This window comes from Typha latifolia, chromosome 3, assembly GCF_019914945.1.
Source record: "Typha latifolia isolate L0001 chromosome 3, TyphaL0001v2, whole genome shotgun sequence".
In the NCBI taxonomy this organism is placed as follows: Eukaryota; Viridiplantae; Streptophyta; class Magnoliopsida; order Poales; family Typhaceae; genus Typha; species Typha latifolia.
Window position 1 is genome coordinate 18,369,823 of NC_133088.1, and position 11,790 is coordinate 18,381,612.

General features: G+C 43.4%; 4 protein-coding genes across 4 annotated transcripts; 1 reads left to right on the forward strand and 3 right to left on the reverse strand.

The window, feature by feature from the left end:
• Positions 1-328: 328 nt before the first annotated feature.
• LOC140784399 (uncharacterized) lies at positions 329-4,095 on the reverse strand. The gene is made up of 7 exons (XM_073131792.1): positions 3,688-4,095; positions 3,415-3,569; positions 2,724-2,972; positions 2,153-2,287; positions 1,750-1,932; positions 1,438-1,599; positions 329-831 (listed from the first exon to the last, which is right to left on the reverse strand). The coding sequence occupies exons 1-7, from the start codon at positions 4,040-4,042 to the stop codon at positions 421-423; spliced, it is 1,650 nt and encodes a 549-aa protein (XP_072987893.1). The 5' UTR covers positions 4,043-4,095; the 3' UTR covers positions 329-420.
• Positions 4,096-4,929: 834 nt separating this feature from the next.
• LOC140784061 (aspartic proteinase CDR1-like) lies at positions 4,930-6,228 on the reverse strand. Its single transcript, XM_073131241.1, has one exon. The coding sequence runs from the start codon at positions 6,226-6,228 to the stop codon at positions 4,930-4,932; it is 1,299 nt and encodes a 432-aa protein (XP_072987342.1).
• Positions 6,229-7,542: 1,314 nt separating this feature from the next.
• On the reverse strand, positions 7,543-9,187 carry LOC140784062 (aspartic proteinase CDR1-like). Its single transcript, XM_073131242.1, has 2 exons — positions 9,160-9,187; positions 7,543-8,789 (listed from the first exon to the last, which is right to left on the reverse strand). Exons 1-2 carry the CDS (start codon positions 9,185-9,187, stop codon positions 7,543-7,545), a joined length of 1,275 nt encoding a protein of 424 aa, XP_072987343.1.
• A 687-nt stretch (positions 9,188-9,874) lies between these two features.
• LOC140784438 (xylulose 5-phosphate/phosphate translocator, chloroplastic) lies at positions 9,875-11,463 on the forward strand. The gene has a single exon (XM_073131854.1). It carries the CDS (start codon positions 10,107-10,109, stop codon positions 11,286-11,288), a length of 1,182 nt encoding a protein of 393 aa, XP_072987955.1. The 5' UTR covers positions 9,875-10,106; the 3' UTR covers positions 11,289-11,463.
• The last annotated feature ends 327 nt before the right edge of the window (positions 11,464-11,790 follow it).

Genomic DNA, 11,790 nt, shown 5'->3' on the forward strand with positions numbered 1-11,790 from the left:
GACGTATTGGTGTCTTAAAGTTGAGTTTTCCTTTGTTATGTATGCTGATACAAGTAATAGAAGATATTTCTCATGACAAGCGTTCATGTAAAAATTTAATCATGACGGAGAATCTTTGACCTACAAATTTGGAAAAGTTTGCCATCTCAGCTCTCTGTATTATCTTTCATAATCAGAATAAAGTTCAATGTCTTCAAGCTGAAATACTATGTATGCCACCATTTAAAAATGGTTTGACTGTCTCAAACACACATGAAGAGAGGAAAATGAGAAAGGGTAATCAGATGGCGGGCCATTTGCTGATAAAATCACGGCTTTGCACAAGTAATTTCATGGTAAACAAAAGCAAAGTATTTTCCCTATTCCTTTCTGTCTAAAAGTACAAAATGGTACAAGCTAGAAGTACATGACAAAAGAATTTTATAACCTCCGTTTTGTCGGATATATAGATAATACGAAGTCCCTTATTTTTCTCATCCAATTGGAATTCGTTCTCTGCATACTGGATATCAACCATTGGTGATCTTCTAATGCCTTTCCGGACAAGGGCTCCAAAAATTCACATTTGTCCAATATCTCAGGTGGGGGGACTCCGTACATCAGATTTGTATCGAGCTTTGGTTTTCCTTTACTTGACTCTCTTGGGTTCGGCCCTTCAAGAGGAGGGTGTTCGAGATTCACAGGTGATGCTCCTGGAACAATTTCCTGGAGAAAAGGCAGATCTCTATCAGTCTGCAGGCAGAATTCTAACCACTGATGAATAAGTGGGGATGGACTTCTGACTCTGCCACCAATCCGATTTGTGTTAAATTTTGTTGCATAGGGTATTGCCTGGAACATAAAGAAAAAAGAGACCACGTTAAGAGTAGGGAGATTCTATTCTGACCGTACTTTGTTAGACATCTCAAACTCTAGAAATCAAAAATAGATATTTCCGACATTATGGTAAAATGTAAGCCACTAAGCCGCTGATTATTATTATGCCTCGTTAAGTTCGGACATAAAATTTTTTAAGGATAACTTTGTAGATATCTCATAAATTATTTTTAACTTTATTTATATTTTGTTACTTGGTTATAAATCGTAATGATTACTTTTAATAACTTTATGCAGAAAGTTGTGTTTAATTACTAACTATAAATAAGTATATTAATTGTATTAAAAATTCTGGCTTAGAAAATATGCATAATTTTATCACACCTCCTACCTCTGATAAGATTTTGTAGAGAATTGTCATATGACTTATTTGGTTTGATTAAAATATGAGTAATTGAGTGATTGATTGTAAAACGTATTTAAGAGAATCCTAATTCATGAATAAATATTCCTTATGCATGAATCAAACACCACATAAATGGAAACAGGTAACACTAGAATAACACCCTTTTAAGCATGGAATTAAGATCCTCAAATAGACTAGAGCAAACATGATCATACCCAAAGGTCTGCCCAAAGACTAGTGCCTGATTTGGGAACAACAACTGCAACATTTGACATTCTTTTGGCAGCAGGGATAACATCACTACTCCATCCTACAGCCACCCATACATCTCCTATCCCAAAGGACTTTAGGTAGTGCACACTGTCAAACAGTCGAACCTACCAGAAACAATTTAACATCAAGAAGAATACCATGAAACAGTATGTAATGAGAACACTGGATGAACAAAAGGCAAAACCGTACAGCTCCACATTATTAACTGTGGAAAGCAACACAACAACCATTAAGCCATACCCTTCGTGGCATACCTGCCTTTGGAGTTCCGTTAAACTTCCCAGGACTGCTTTCCTCCCACCATTAACTTGTGATTCAATGTCACTGGTGTTATATGATGCTCCCAGATGCTTCAAAGCTGCACCAATAATTTCTCTAGGAGAATCAACCATAGCAATTTTTCCAGCAAGTTCAGGCCTCCATAAATCGTCCCAGTCCTGCAATGATAACAAAACCCTATTAGAACACTTAGAACAGAAATAGCATGTAGTATAGCCTTCCTCATTATACATGAAAAATCTAAATTTAAAATTCAGAAGCAACCTGTCTCTGAGCAGACCAATAACAAATAAATATCAGACGCAAAACAAAGTTCATTTTATAATTATGGGGATACAAAGTTCAACGGAAAGCCAAGATGGAGAAATTTAAAGTTACCTCAATTGGCTTCAGGTTATGCTTCCTGAATTTGTTTTTCCTGTATGCTATAACCATGGTTCCCCAGCGGTATGGAGCCCCCCATATATAGCCACCAGAATCCAATTCTCCATTACTGTTCCTGCATAAATAAACCTGAGAGACTTTGATGAAAGTCGACACTGCAGAAGTAACTCATTGACACTAAAAATCTTAGTCATAGAAGTTTATGGATGATCCTGTAAAATGGAAGTTAAAACAATAATCATGGATATCTAGTATGCTCACTGAGCTGCTAGGAAATGTAATAAGAGCAAAGCTAAAGAAAAGGGCAAATAACTTAAATTGGTTAAAGACAAAAACCTAACATTGCAATTTCATAGATATATACATATAGGCCCATGTAACAACAGATATATGAATAGGGTGTGAACATATTTGATGCAATTCAGGAAAAGAATTTGGGGACAGCAAGAGAACACGTATGGAATATGACAATGTCAATACCTCATTCTATGCATCTGCCCCAAAGATGAATGGTGATTACAACGTATCAACATTTTAGCGAACAAAAGAAGAATCAAGTCCTCACCTTCCATTTTTCACTTAAATATCTAAACCAATCTTGTTCCTCGACATCTTTTATAGGTTCAATTAAGCCCCTGCAAATGGCATAGCTAAGCCAAGAGTCACCTATGGAAACAATATCAGCTGCCATTGCAGACTTAGGCAGCACAAGATCCTTGTCAGAAGCCAAGGACAATTCAGACATAATCAAATCAAGACTTCCACGGAATTCAGGACTGAACTTTAACCTCCTTCCTTGCACTTGACTGAAATCCTATATGCAACAGAAAGCAATTGAAAATTAAGCATAAAGGATAATGAGAAAAGAAAGAAACATAATGCTATTAAGCATGCCTTAGAATATTAATAAACTCACGACCAATTAGTGTAAACTCTAAGATAACATGCCATCTTTATCGATTATTTGGATAGCTGGACAAAAGAACATATGGTATGATCGACAGTTCTCTATGTGCTCCTACATGACTCGAGGGACACCCTATAAGTTATGTGCTGCATGATCCTCTCAAATTAGCAAGACACTTGAACGTACAGAAAAATACTGCGACAGTCAATTGCTTCCAATCTAATGTATGGCAGAATCCATGGCCACAAATGTTCCTACTCAAATGGCTCATCAGAGAGCATAGAAATTCTATGCAGTAACCAAAATCAACTGAACAGAACGAGTACAAACAATATAATTCCCTACTAACCTTGATCCACGAAGGAGGTATGGAACCTCGAAGGGCCACAATCCTCAGGGGCACAGTCAACGCATAAGTTTTCGACTTCCAATTCTCGAGGGCTTTCCTCCACTCCTCATCCTCAACTCCTTCCGCAGCCGAGTTGGAGCTCACGGTAGCATTTTCTGGTGCAAGCTAACAACTATGAGATCAATTTGCAATCCAGAAGCAACCCAAATAAAAAACTAGAGCTACCAAAAAGAAATTCCGAAAACATAAAACGCATTAGTAGATTTAAAAAACCTGAGGCAGTGGAGACGGGAGGGGAGGGTATTGGGCTCGAGCCAAGCGTGCAGGCACGTGCTCCCAAGGCCACGAGGAAGAAGGTGGAGAGAACCAAGTGAACTACCAACGCGGAATTGCACCTAATGGCATCCAAAGAGGAGGGAGATGGAGAAGAAGGCGAAGGACTGAAGTTCGACGGCGTGCCGACAGAGGCGCGTGGGAAGCTTGAGGAGAACAGGAAAAGGCGGCTCCGGTCATGCGATAGAATTACCTTTCGGTGGCAGGGAAGGGGGAATCTAGAGTTCGGGTTAGGGTTTCGAAGGTGGAGGAGTAGATGAGGGGAGAGTGGGAGTGGTGGGAGGAGGAGAGCCATTCGAGTGCGCTTTGGGGAAAAAGACGAGAGGCGTAGCAACGAGTCGAGACTAAGGATGCGCAAATCGAACAAGTCGAATCTTGTCAATTGGGCCGGAGTCGCCTTGTTGGATAAAGTCCATTAAACATCCTCGTAGCCTTGTCATATATATATATATATATATATATCCAATCCTTTTTGAAAATAATCTCCGCTTCATCCACGGAGAATAGAGTCAGTCTCCATGAATGTTATCTTTCATGTGTGTTTCGGTATCCGTAGCCAAAATGAAATATGTTAACAGGAAACATTAGCTAATAAAAATATTTTCCATTTCTCTTCCTTTTCGTTTTAAGGCCAAAAATTGTGTTTACGCATTAACGCTATACCAATAGAAATGGTGTCACAAATTTGAATTATCAAATCGTATAAAAAATATTAATCAGAACAAAATAAAACTTACGGGTACTGAAAACGGCCACTCTATATTCATTTATCCCTCAACTGTTCAAACGAATTCTCAGACGTTCGAATGCTTTTAATAGAGAGCATAAAATCACAGCGCATTTGTCGGACAGCCTTGCATTTGAAACTCCGAACTAGAATTGAATTAGAGTTTTCCACCTAAAATAGTTTGCGTTTGCTTTGATTCCTATTTTTGATTCTTATTATTTCTTTTTTATCTATATGCCTGCTTTCGCGGTAAGTCGTCATCTTTACAGATTAGAGTTAGTCTAAATATTAGAGCCTATATTTGAATTTACATTTTTTTTTTCAAATATGATTATATTCCATGCAGATATTATTTGGCGGGTAGAATAAATAAGAGCTAGAATAAAACAAGACGAGCTAGAGAATAGACATCGGTCCATCGATCCATCTATCCATCTCGTAGATAGATCATAGATCTAGCTGTTGAGGTGGGAGCAGTTGGTCTTAGCAAAGGTGACGGTTCTCTCCTTGAGGTCATACCCAATATGGAAATTGGCCTGCGCTATGTTGCCCAGGATGGAGAAGTCGGTCCCTCCAACCATTGCAAGGCAGACGATGCCGTTCTCCTGGAAGACGAACGCGTTGGACAGCGACAGCAGCATGGAGGCCCTCCCAAAGTGCAACGCGATCGTCGGCATGGCCAACTCCCCCTTGTAACTGAAGCACAGATCGAAGATCCCCTCTGGATCCTCCACGCGGGGCAGATCCACGGTGGACACCAGCAGATCGATCAACGAATTCAGCGCCCCCTCCTCCAGAAGAGTCAACGTCGTCCCGGAGTCGATGATGATGTCCATGCTCGCCATCCGGACGTTCGTGTCCCCCACAGCCATCCCCTCCAGAGTCACCGTGTAGAACGTGCCCGACTTCCCCGGCACCATCGAGATCGTACCCGTGTTCGCGCCGGAGACCACGGCGTCTGGACCGAATCTGAGCTGGCTCGATGAGTTGTCCGAGCCGGGTGGGACCAAGCAGTAGGAGAACTTACGCCCGACGGTGGGGCCTAGTTGGGTGATGAGCGACAACTCCCCCCCGCCGAGCCCCACGAGACCACTGGTGCTGCTGTCGAACGAGCCCGTGGTCTCGTGCGAGCAACCGAAGGAGATGTCTGGGATCTCGACGCTGCCTCCGCTCGTCGTCTTGAAGGTGAAGGTCTCGTTCGCGAGATTACCTGATGTCTCCGACTGGTCACCGTACCCGTAGTTGTACTTGCAATAGGTCCCCTCGTAGCAGACTCTTTCCGGGAAGTTGGTGCATGGGTAGGAGTTGCACCTCAAATTCTGGTACGTGGTAGATTTGTTGGGGTCGAACAATGGTGGGTTTTGCTTGTAGCAGTGTTCGCATGGCTTGCAGTTGGCCCACGTGAGATCGCTGCCTGTGTCGGCGATTGCGACTATCTCCCTAGGCGGGGTGCCCAAGTAGATGGACATGAGGTACTCGAAGGAGGCACTGAAGAGGTCGAACTGGAACGAGCCGTTCGAGGAGGAGGACGATGAGGGAGAGAGCTTACGCCGTAGGAGCTCGACGCGCGCTTGCGAGCGAAGTGCGGCGGCTTTGATGCGGTCGGACGGAGATTGGGAAGGGTCATAAAGTGGGGAATTTACGGAGTCACGGTGGACGAGCTCGACGCTGAAGCCTTCTCCTTTCGTCACAAGAGAAGAGAAGAAGAGAGCGCCAACAAATGAGAGGAAGAGGAGAAGAGATGAAAAAGCCATGCTTGAGGGCTATATGAAGAAAGGAGAGGTATGGATGGTGGGTTATCTATATAGGAGAGGGAGGTCGTGACATGAAGGGGTGGTGTAAGAAGATGAAAAGGTTCGATTACTGGAAGAGATTAAAGGGGGTTAGGGAATGTATTAACTAATGCGTGAAAACGAAGCTTTGGTAGTATTGGCTGGCAGAATCCGAACAAACTATTCTACTATTGATTGCAATCCTTCCATTTCTGCCGAAATATTCATGGCATCCTTGTAAGTCTATATATATATGTAATCTCTGAAGGGTCGTTCCTCAGAAGATGAAACAATATTAGTGGCCTGAGACACAAATAGGATTTCTATTATTCCTGACATAAACAGCATTGCATATATATGAAGAGAATTGATACAACTAGAAATAGGACGAGTGGTACCGGTATATATTCAACGACTTAAAAGGCATACCGCAAAAATCAGGTGCATGCGAAATTAATATCTTTCCACGTACGCCTCAACTTACTTTCTTTCTTCAGACAATTTAGGGATTTGATTCATACATATGGTTTTTTTTTTAAGGATATTTTACTCGCAACTCATAAATATAAATAAGATATTTTTATAAGTGTTATTTAAATTTTATTATTTGGTTATAAAATATAAATAAAAATATAATAATTATTTTATATAAGTTTATGTAAGAAATTTTGTTTGGTTATTAAGTTGTGAATAGTATAGTCAATAAGAAGATGAAAAGGCTAACCTCCCTGATAATAGATAGTAGTAAATCAAAATGTTTACAAGAAAAAAAATGAAAATATACAAGAACAGGTCGAGAAGGAAGAAACAAAATCCACAATAGTAGACGTAGGAAAAATAAATAAATCTATAAGGAAAGACCAAGAAAGACAAAAAAAAAAACCACAAGAACAAACCGAGAAAAATGAAATCTATACAAACGGAGCAAGACCCAACGATGGTAACCGAAAGAAATGAAAATTTTATGGGTTGAATACTGAGAGAATATTTTAATCATTTTCTGCCAAAAAAATTATGCTAGAAAACGTGTATAACTTTTAAAGTAAAATTTTCTGCCTATTCGCGTTGATGCAGATAGATTTGCCGGATTGGCGAGAATGACATAGCTTTGACTAACTAGTTATTAATATTGAAAAGCAAAAGATGCAAGCAATAACATGGGTAGACAGAACTAACAAACTACGGTAAGGAACGGTACATCCATCCATGATGCAGGAACCTAAAACTAATTCAAGACACGACGAAACCTAGACAACCCAAAGATGCAGACATGCTAGCATGCAGATTGCAGTAGCTCTAGCTAAAGCTCTCGAGTGCCGAACAGTCGGTTTTCGCAAAGGTGATTGTCTTCTCCTTAATGTCATATCCAACATGGAAGTTTGACTGAGCTATGTTCCCCAGGATCGAGAGGCCGTCCTGGCCGGGAAGGATGGCGAGGCACTCCACGTTGGTTGTGCGGACAACGAACACGTTCGACGACTCCAGCTTCACCGCAGCCGTCCCCAACTGAATCGTCATGCTCGGCAAGGAAGGATTAGCCGCCTTCGAGGTAGTGTTGAAGCAAACACTAAACAGTCCCTCAGGGTCCTCCACACTTGGGAGGCCGACGGCTCTCACGATCGCATCTGACAACGGGTCCAGCACGCTCGGGTCGAGGTGAGTCAACGTTGTTCCGGAGTCAACGATCATGTTCGTGCTATTTATATGGATCTTCTCGTTACCGATGGCAACCCCGTTGAGGGAAACGGAGTAGAAGCTCTGTGCGAAGGCTTGCGTGAAAGAAGTCGTCACCGCGTTGTCGCCGGAGACTACGGCGTCGGCGCCGAATCTGAGTTGGCTGGGCTTTGTTTCTGTGAAAGGCAACAAGCAGTAGGAGAACTTGTGGTCGATAGTGGGGCCAAGTTGGGAGATGAGCGACAATTCGCCGGCTCCTAGTCCGACGAGCCCACTGCCCATTCGGTTGAACGTGCCCGTGGTCTCGTGCGAGCAACCGAAGGTGATGTCTGGGATCCGAACGCTGTTTCCACTCGTCGCGTCAAAGGTGAAGGTCTCGTTCGCGAGGTTGCCGATGGTCTGGGAGCTGTCGCCGTATGAGTAGATGTACTTGCAATCGGTCCGCGGGGCGCAGTCTATGGCGGGGAGATCGGAGCAGGATGCTGAGTCACAGGACAAGTTGATGTACGAGGAAGAGTTGCTGGGATCAAACAAGGGATCCTTTTGTTCGTAGCAGTGGTCGCATGGCTTGCAGTTTGCCCATACGAGGTCGCTGCCGGTGTCGGCGATGGCGACAATCTCTCTCGGTGGCGTGCCAACGTGGAAGGTCATGTAGTACTCGGCTGCTAAGCCGATGAGGTCAAAGTTAAACGAGCCATTGGAGGAGGAGGAGGAGGAGGAAGAGGGGAGGAACGAGCGGCTTAGGAGCTCGGCGCGCGCCTGCGAGCGGCGTGCGGCATCTCGGATGCGATCGAAGAGGGACTTAGATGGATCATAGAGTGGGGATTTGATGGAGTCACGGTGGTTAAGTTCAATGCTGAAGCCTCCTCCTTTTGTAGCAAGAGAAGAGAGGAAGATATTACCAAAAAGAAAGAGGAAGAGGATGAGGAGAGAGGAGGATGAAGCCATGATAAACAAAGGCTTTTGGTTTGGAACAATGACGGAGAAGTAGAGGGGGGGCTCTGGTCCGTCTATATATTGGTGAGGGAGTGGGGGAGGACATGAAGGGGCGATGGTTTTCAATTTCCATTTGTGGCGTTGTAGTAATTAACAACGTTGATAAACAACGATTTAACAGGAGATTTTGTAACGGATATAACAAAACCTGCTTTGCTTGGAAATTAATATTGGCGGGCACAAATGGGATTCTTTTATTCCTAACATGCATAGGAGCTTCACGATAATAAATTAAGCTGTCACTTGCAAATAACTCCCTGCCTGCAGGCATATCTCGAAATCATATGAGGAGATCATAGCAAATATTATCTTTCCTTTCCATGCCTTTAAATTAGTCTTGTTTCCTTCTGTGGTCAGCAATCTAATTCACTTATCCCAGTCACGCACCAGCAAAGCAGGCTGGATTAATTTCGTGGTAATATGCTTGAAGTTCTTCTCTCAGGAGCTTCACATGAAATTAATTGTTGGATAACTTAAGCAAATACTCTTACAATACGATTAGAATAGTGAGGCATCATGCATTATACATATTTTAAAAAAATATGTACCCTATGTTAAATTTTAAATCCTAATTTAAGGGTTATAAATTATAATAGCCATTCAGAAATAATGATCACATAACGTGTCAATTTCTCGTTACCAATTTCTCTTGGCATTGTACAAATTAAATTTGATTAACTTTAGATAAGTTGTTAAATATCAAACACCATTTAGTTTCAAAATAAAAAAAAATAAAATAAAAAAGCAATCACCAATTTCATCGGTTTTAAGATTGCAAAATTCACAAACTTCCCTTTATACTCTTAATTTCATCATCTATCGGGATCCAATCACCCCTGCTAATTTATGCTACTATTCGTATGGATGATAGTTTGACAAGTCAACTAACCAAGTGCAGAATCCACCACAGATATGTGATAGCGCTAGCTCCTCCATTTATTGACAAAGTAAAATATCTATCCTCCCATCCAGGAAAATAGCTTAGGTAGCGGTGCGGGGTGTGAGCTGGGACTGGGAAGTTGAGACCCGAAGGAGAAGGCGAGAGATCCTCCATTTTTCTCCAACAATTCCCACAGCCTCGATGTGCGTCTCTGTTCCCTTTCCTCTTCCTCGCTCTCTGCTTCATTAGAAGAGTCGAACAGATCTAGTACTAGATCTACAAGTGCGAACTAACCCAATCAATTGAAGCCATGCTCTCGGCACACCATCATCCCCTCTCCACCACCACCCTTTTCCGCACTCACTTACTCCCACATACGTCCACCCGCCTCACAACCCACCCCCTCCTCTTCCCAAATACCAGTCAATTAATAAGAGTGTGTAGAAGTAAAACCCTTCCAACTGCCACTAGGTTCCTTCCCAGAGCTGCTGCTTCCAATCCCAGCCCAGACGTCGGAGATTCCAGCCTTAATTCCGCCGTCGAGAAGAAGGAGTCGGACGCAACCAAGGTGAAGCTAGCTGTGGTGTTCGGTCTCTGGTACGCCCAGAACGTGGTGTTCAACATCTACAACAAAAAGGTCCTCAACGTCTTCCCTTACCCCTGGCTCCTCGCCTCCTTCCAACTCCTCGCCGGCGCTCTCTGGATGCTCTCCCTCTGGTTCCTCCGTCTCAAGCCTTTCCCGGTCATCTCCCGTCCTTTTCTCGTCGCTCTCCTCGGACCCGCACTCTTCCATGCTGTCGGCCACATCTCCGCCTGCGTCTCCTTCTCCAAGGTCGCCGTATCCTTCACCCACGTCATTAAATCCTCCGAGCCCGTCTTCTCCGTCGTCCTCTCCGCCGCGCTCCTCCGCCAGTTTTACCCTCTTCCCGTCTGGCTCTCAGTCCTCCCCATCGTCGCTGGATGCTCCCTCGCCGCCGTCACCGAGGCATCCTTCGACCTCGGCGGCCTCTCCGGCGCCCTCATCAGCAACGTCGCCTTCGTGCTCCGCAACCTCTACTCCAAGCAGAGCCTCGGCGAGTTCGGCCAAATCGACGGCCTCAACCTCTACGGATGCATCACCTTCCTGTCCCTCCTCTACCTCTTCCCCGTGGCGGTGTTCGTCGAGGGGTCGCAGTGGAAGGCCGGGTTGGGGGTTGCGCTCGAGAAGGTGGCATCGCCGTGGACTTTCTACTTATGGGTGATGGTATCGGGGGTTTTCTACCATCTCTACAACCAGTCGTCGTACCAGGCGCTCGATAACATTAGCCCGCTCACCTTCTCGGTAGGCAACACCATGAAGCGCATCGTGGTCATCGTCGCCTCTGTGATCGTGTTCAGGAATCCCATCAGGCCGCTCAATGCTCTGGGATCGGCTATCGCCGTCTTGGGGACCTTCTTGTACTCCCAGGCCACGGCCAAGAAAGACAATGGGGATTCCCAGAAGAAGAGCTAATAATTAGCAGAGTCTTATTATTTGAAGCCTTCTTCGCAATCTACTCCTCCCGTTTGTGAATAAGATGATAACGAGTTCTTTTATTTTTTTAAACTTTTGAACCGCAGAGTTGACTGTTTAATTAGCAGAGTTTTGCCTACAATTGATTTATATCCAACGGTCGAATGCCTGCTAACATGATTTTTCCCCTGTCTTGCTAAAAATTAGTGCTAAATTTGTTTATCATTTTGTCATACTATTTTATCTAGCTAATTAATATATTACTATCAAAATTATTTTAGTAGTCCTCGTGCTTATTACTAAGTAGGGGCATCTTGGGAATAGTTTTATCGTATTATGTGTGAGTCTTATTTGGTTATAAGTAAGTCATTATATATGTCAAGAAAAATTTAAAGGTCATCTTCTTTATTTTGGTGTCATCTTAAAGAGCAAGAAAAGTGAAGATCTATTTTAAAATTTTGTTAGATAGAAGATGGATGACCTTTTATTCTACCTTCTACTT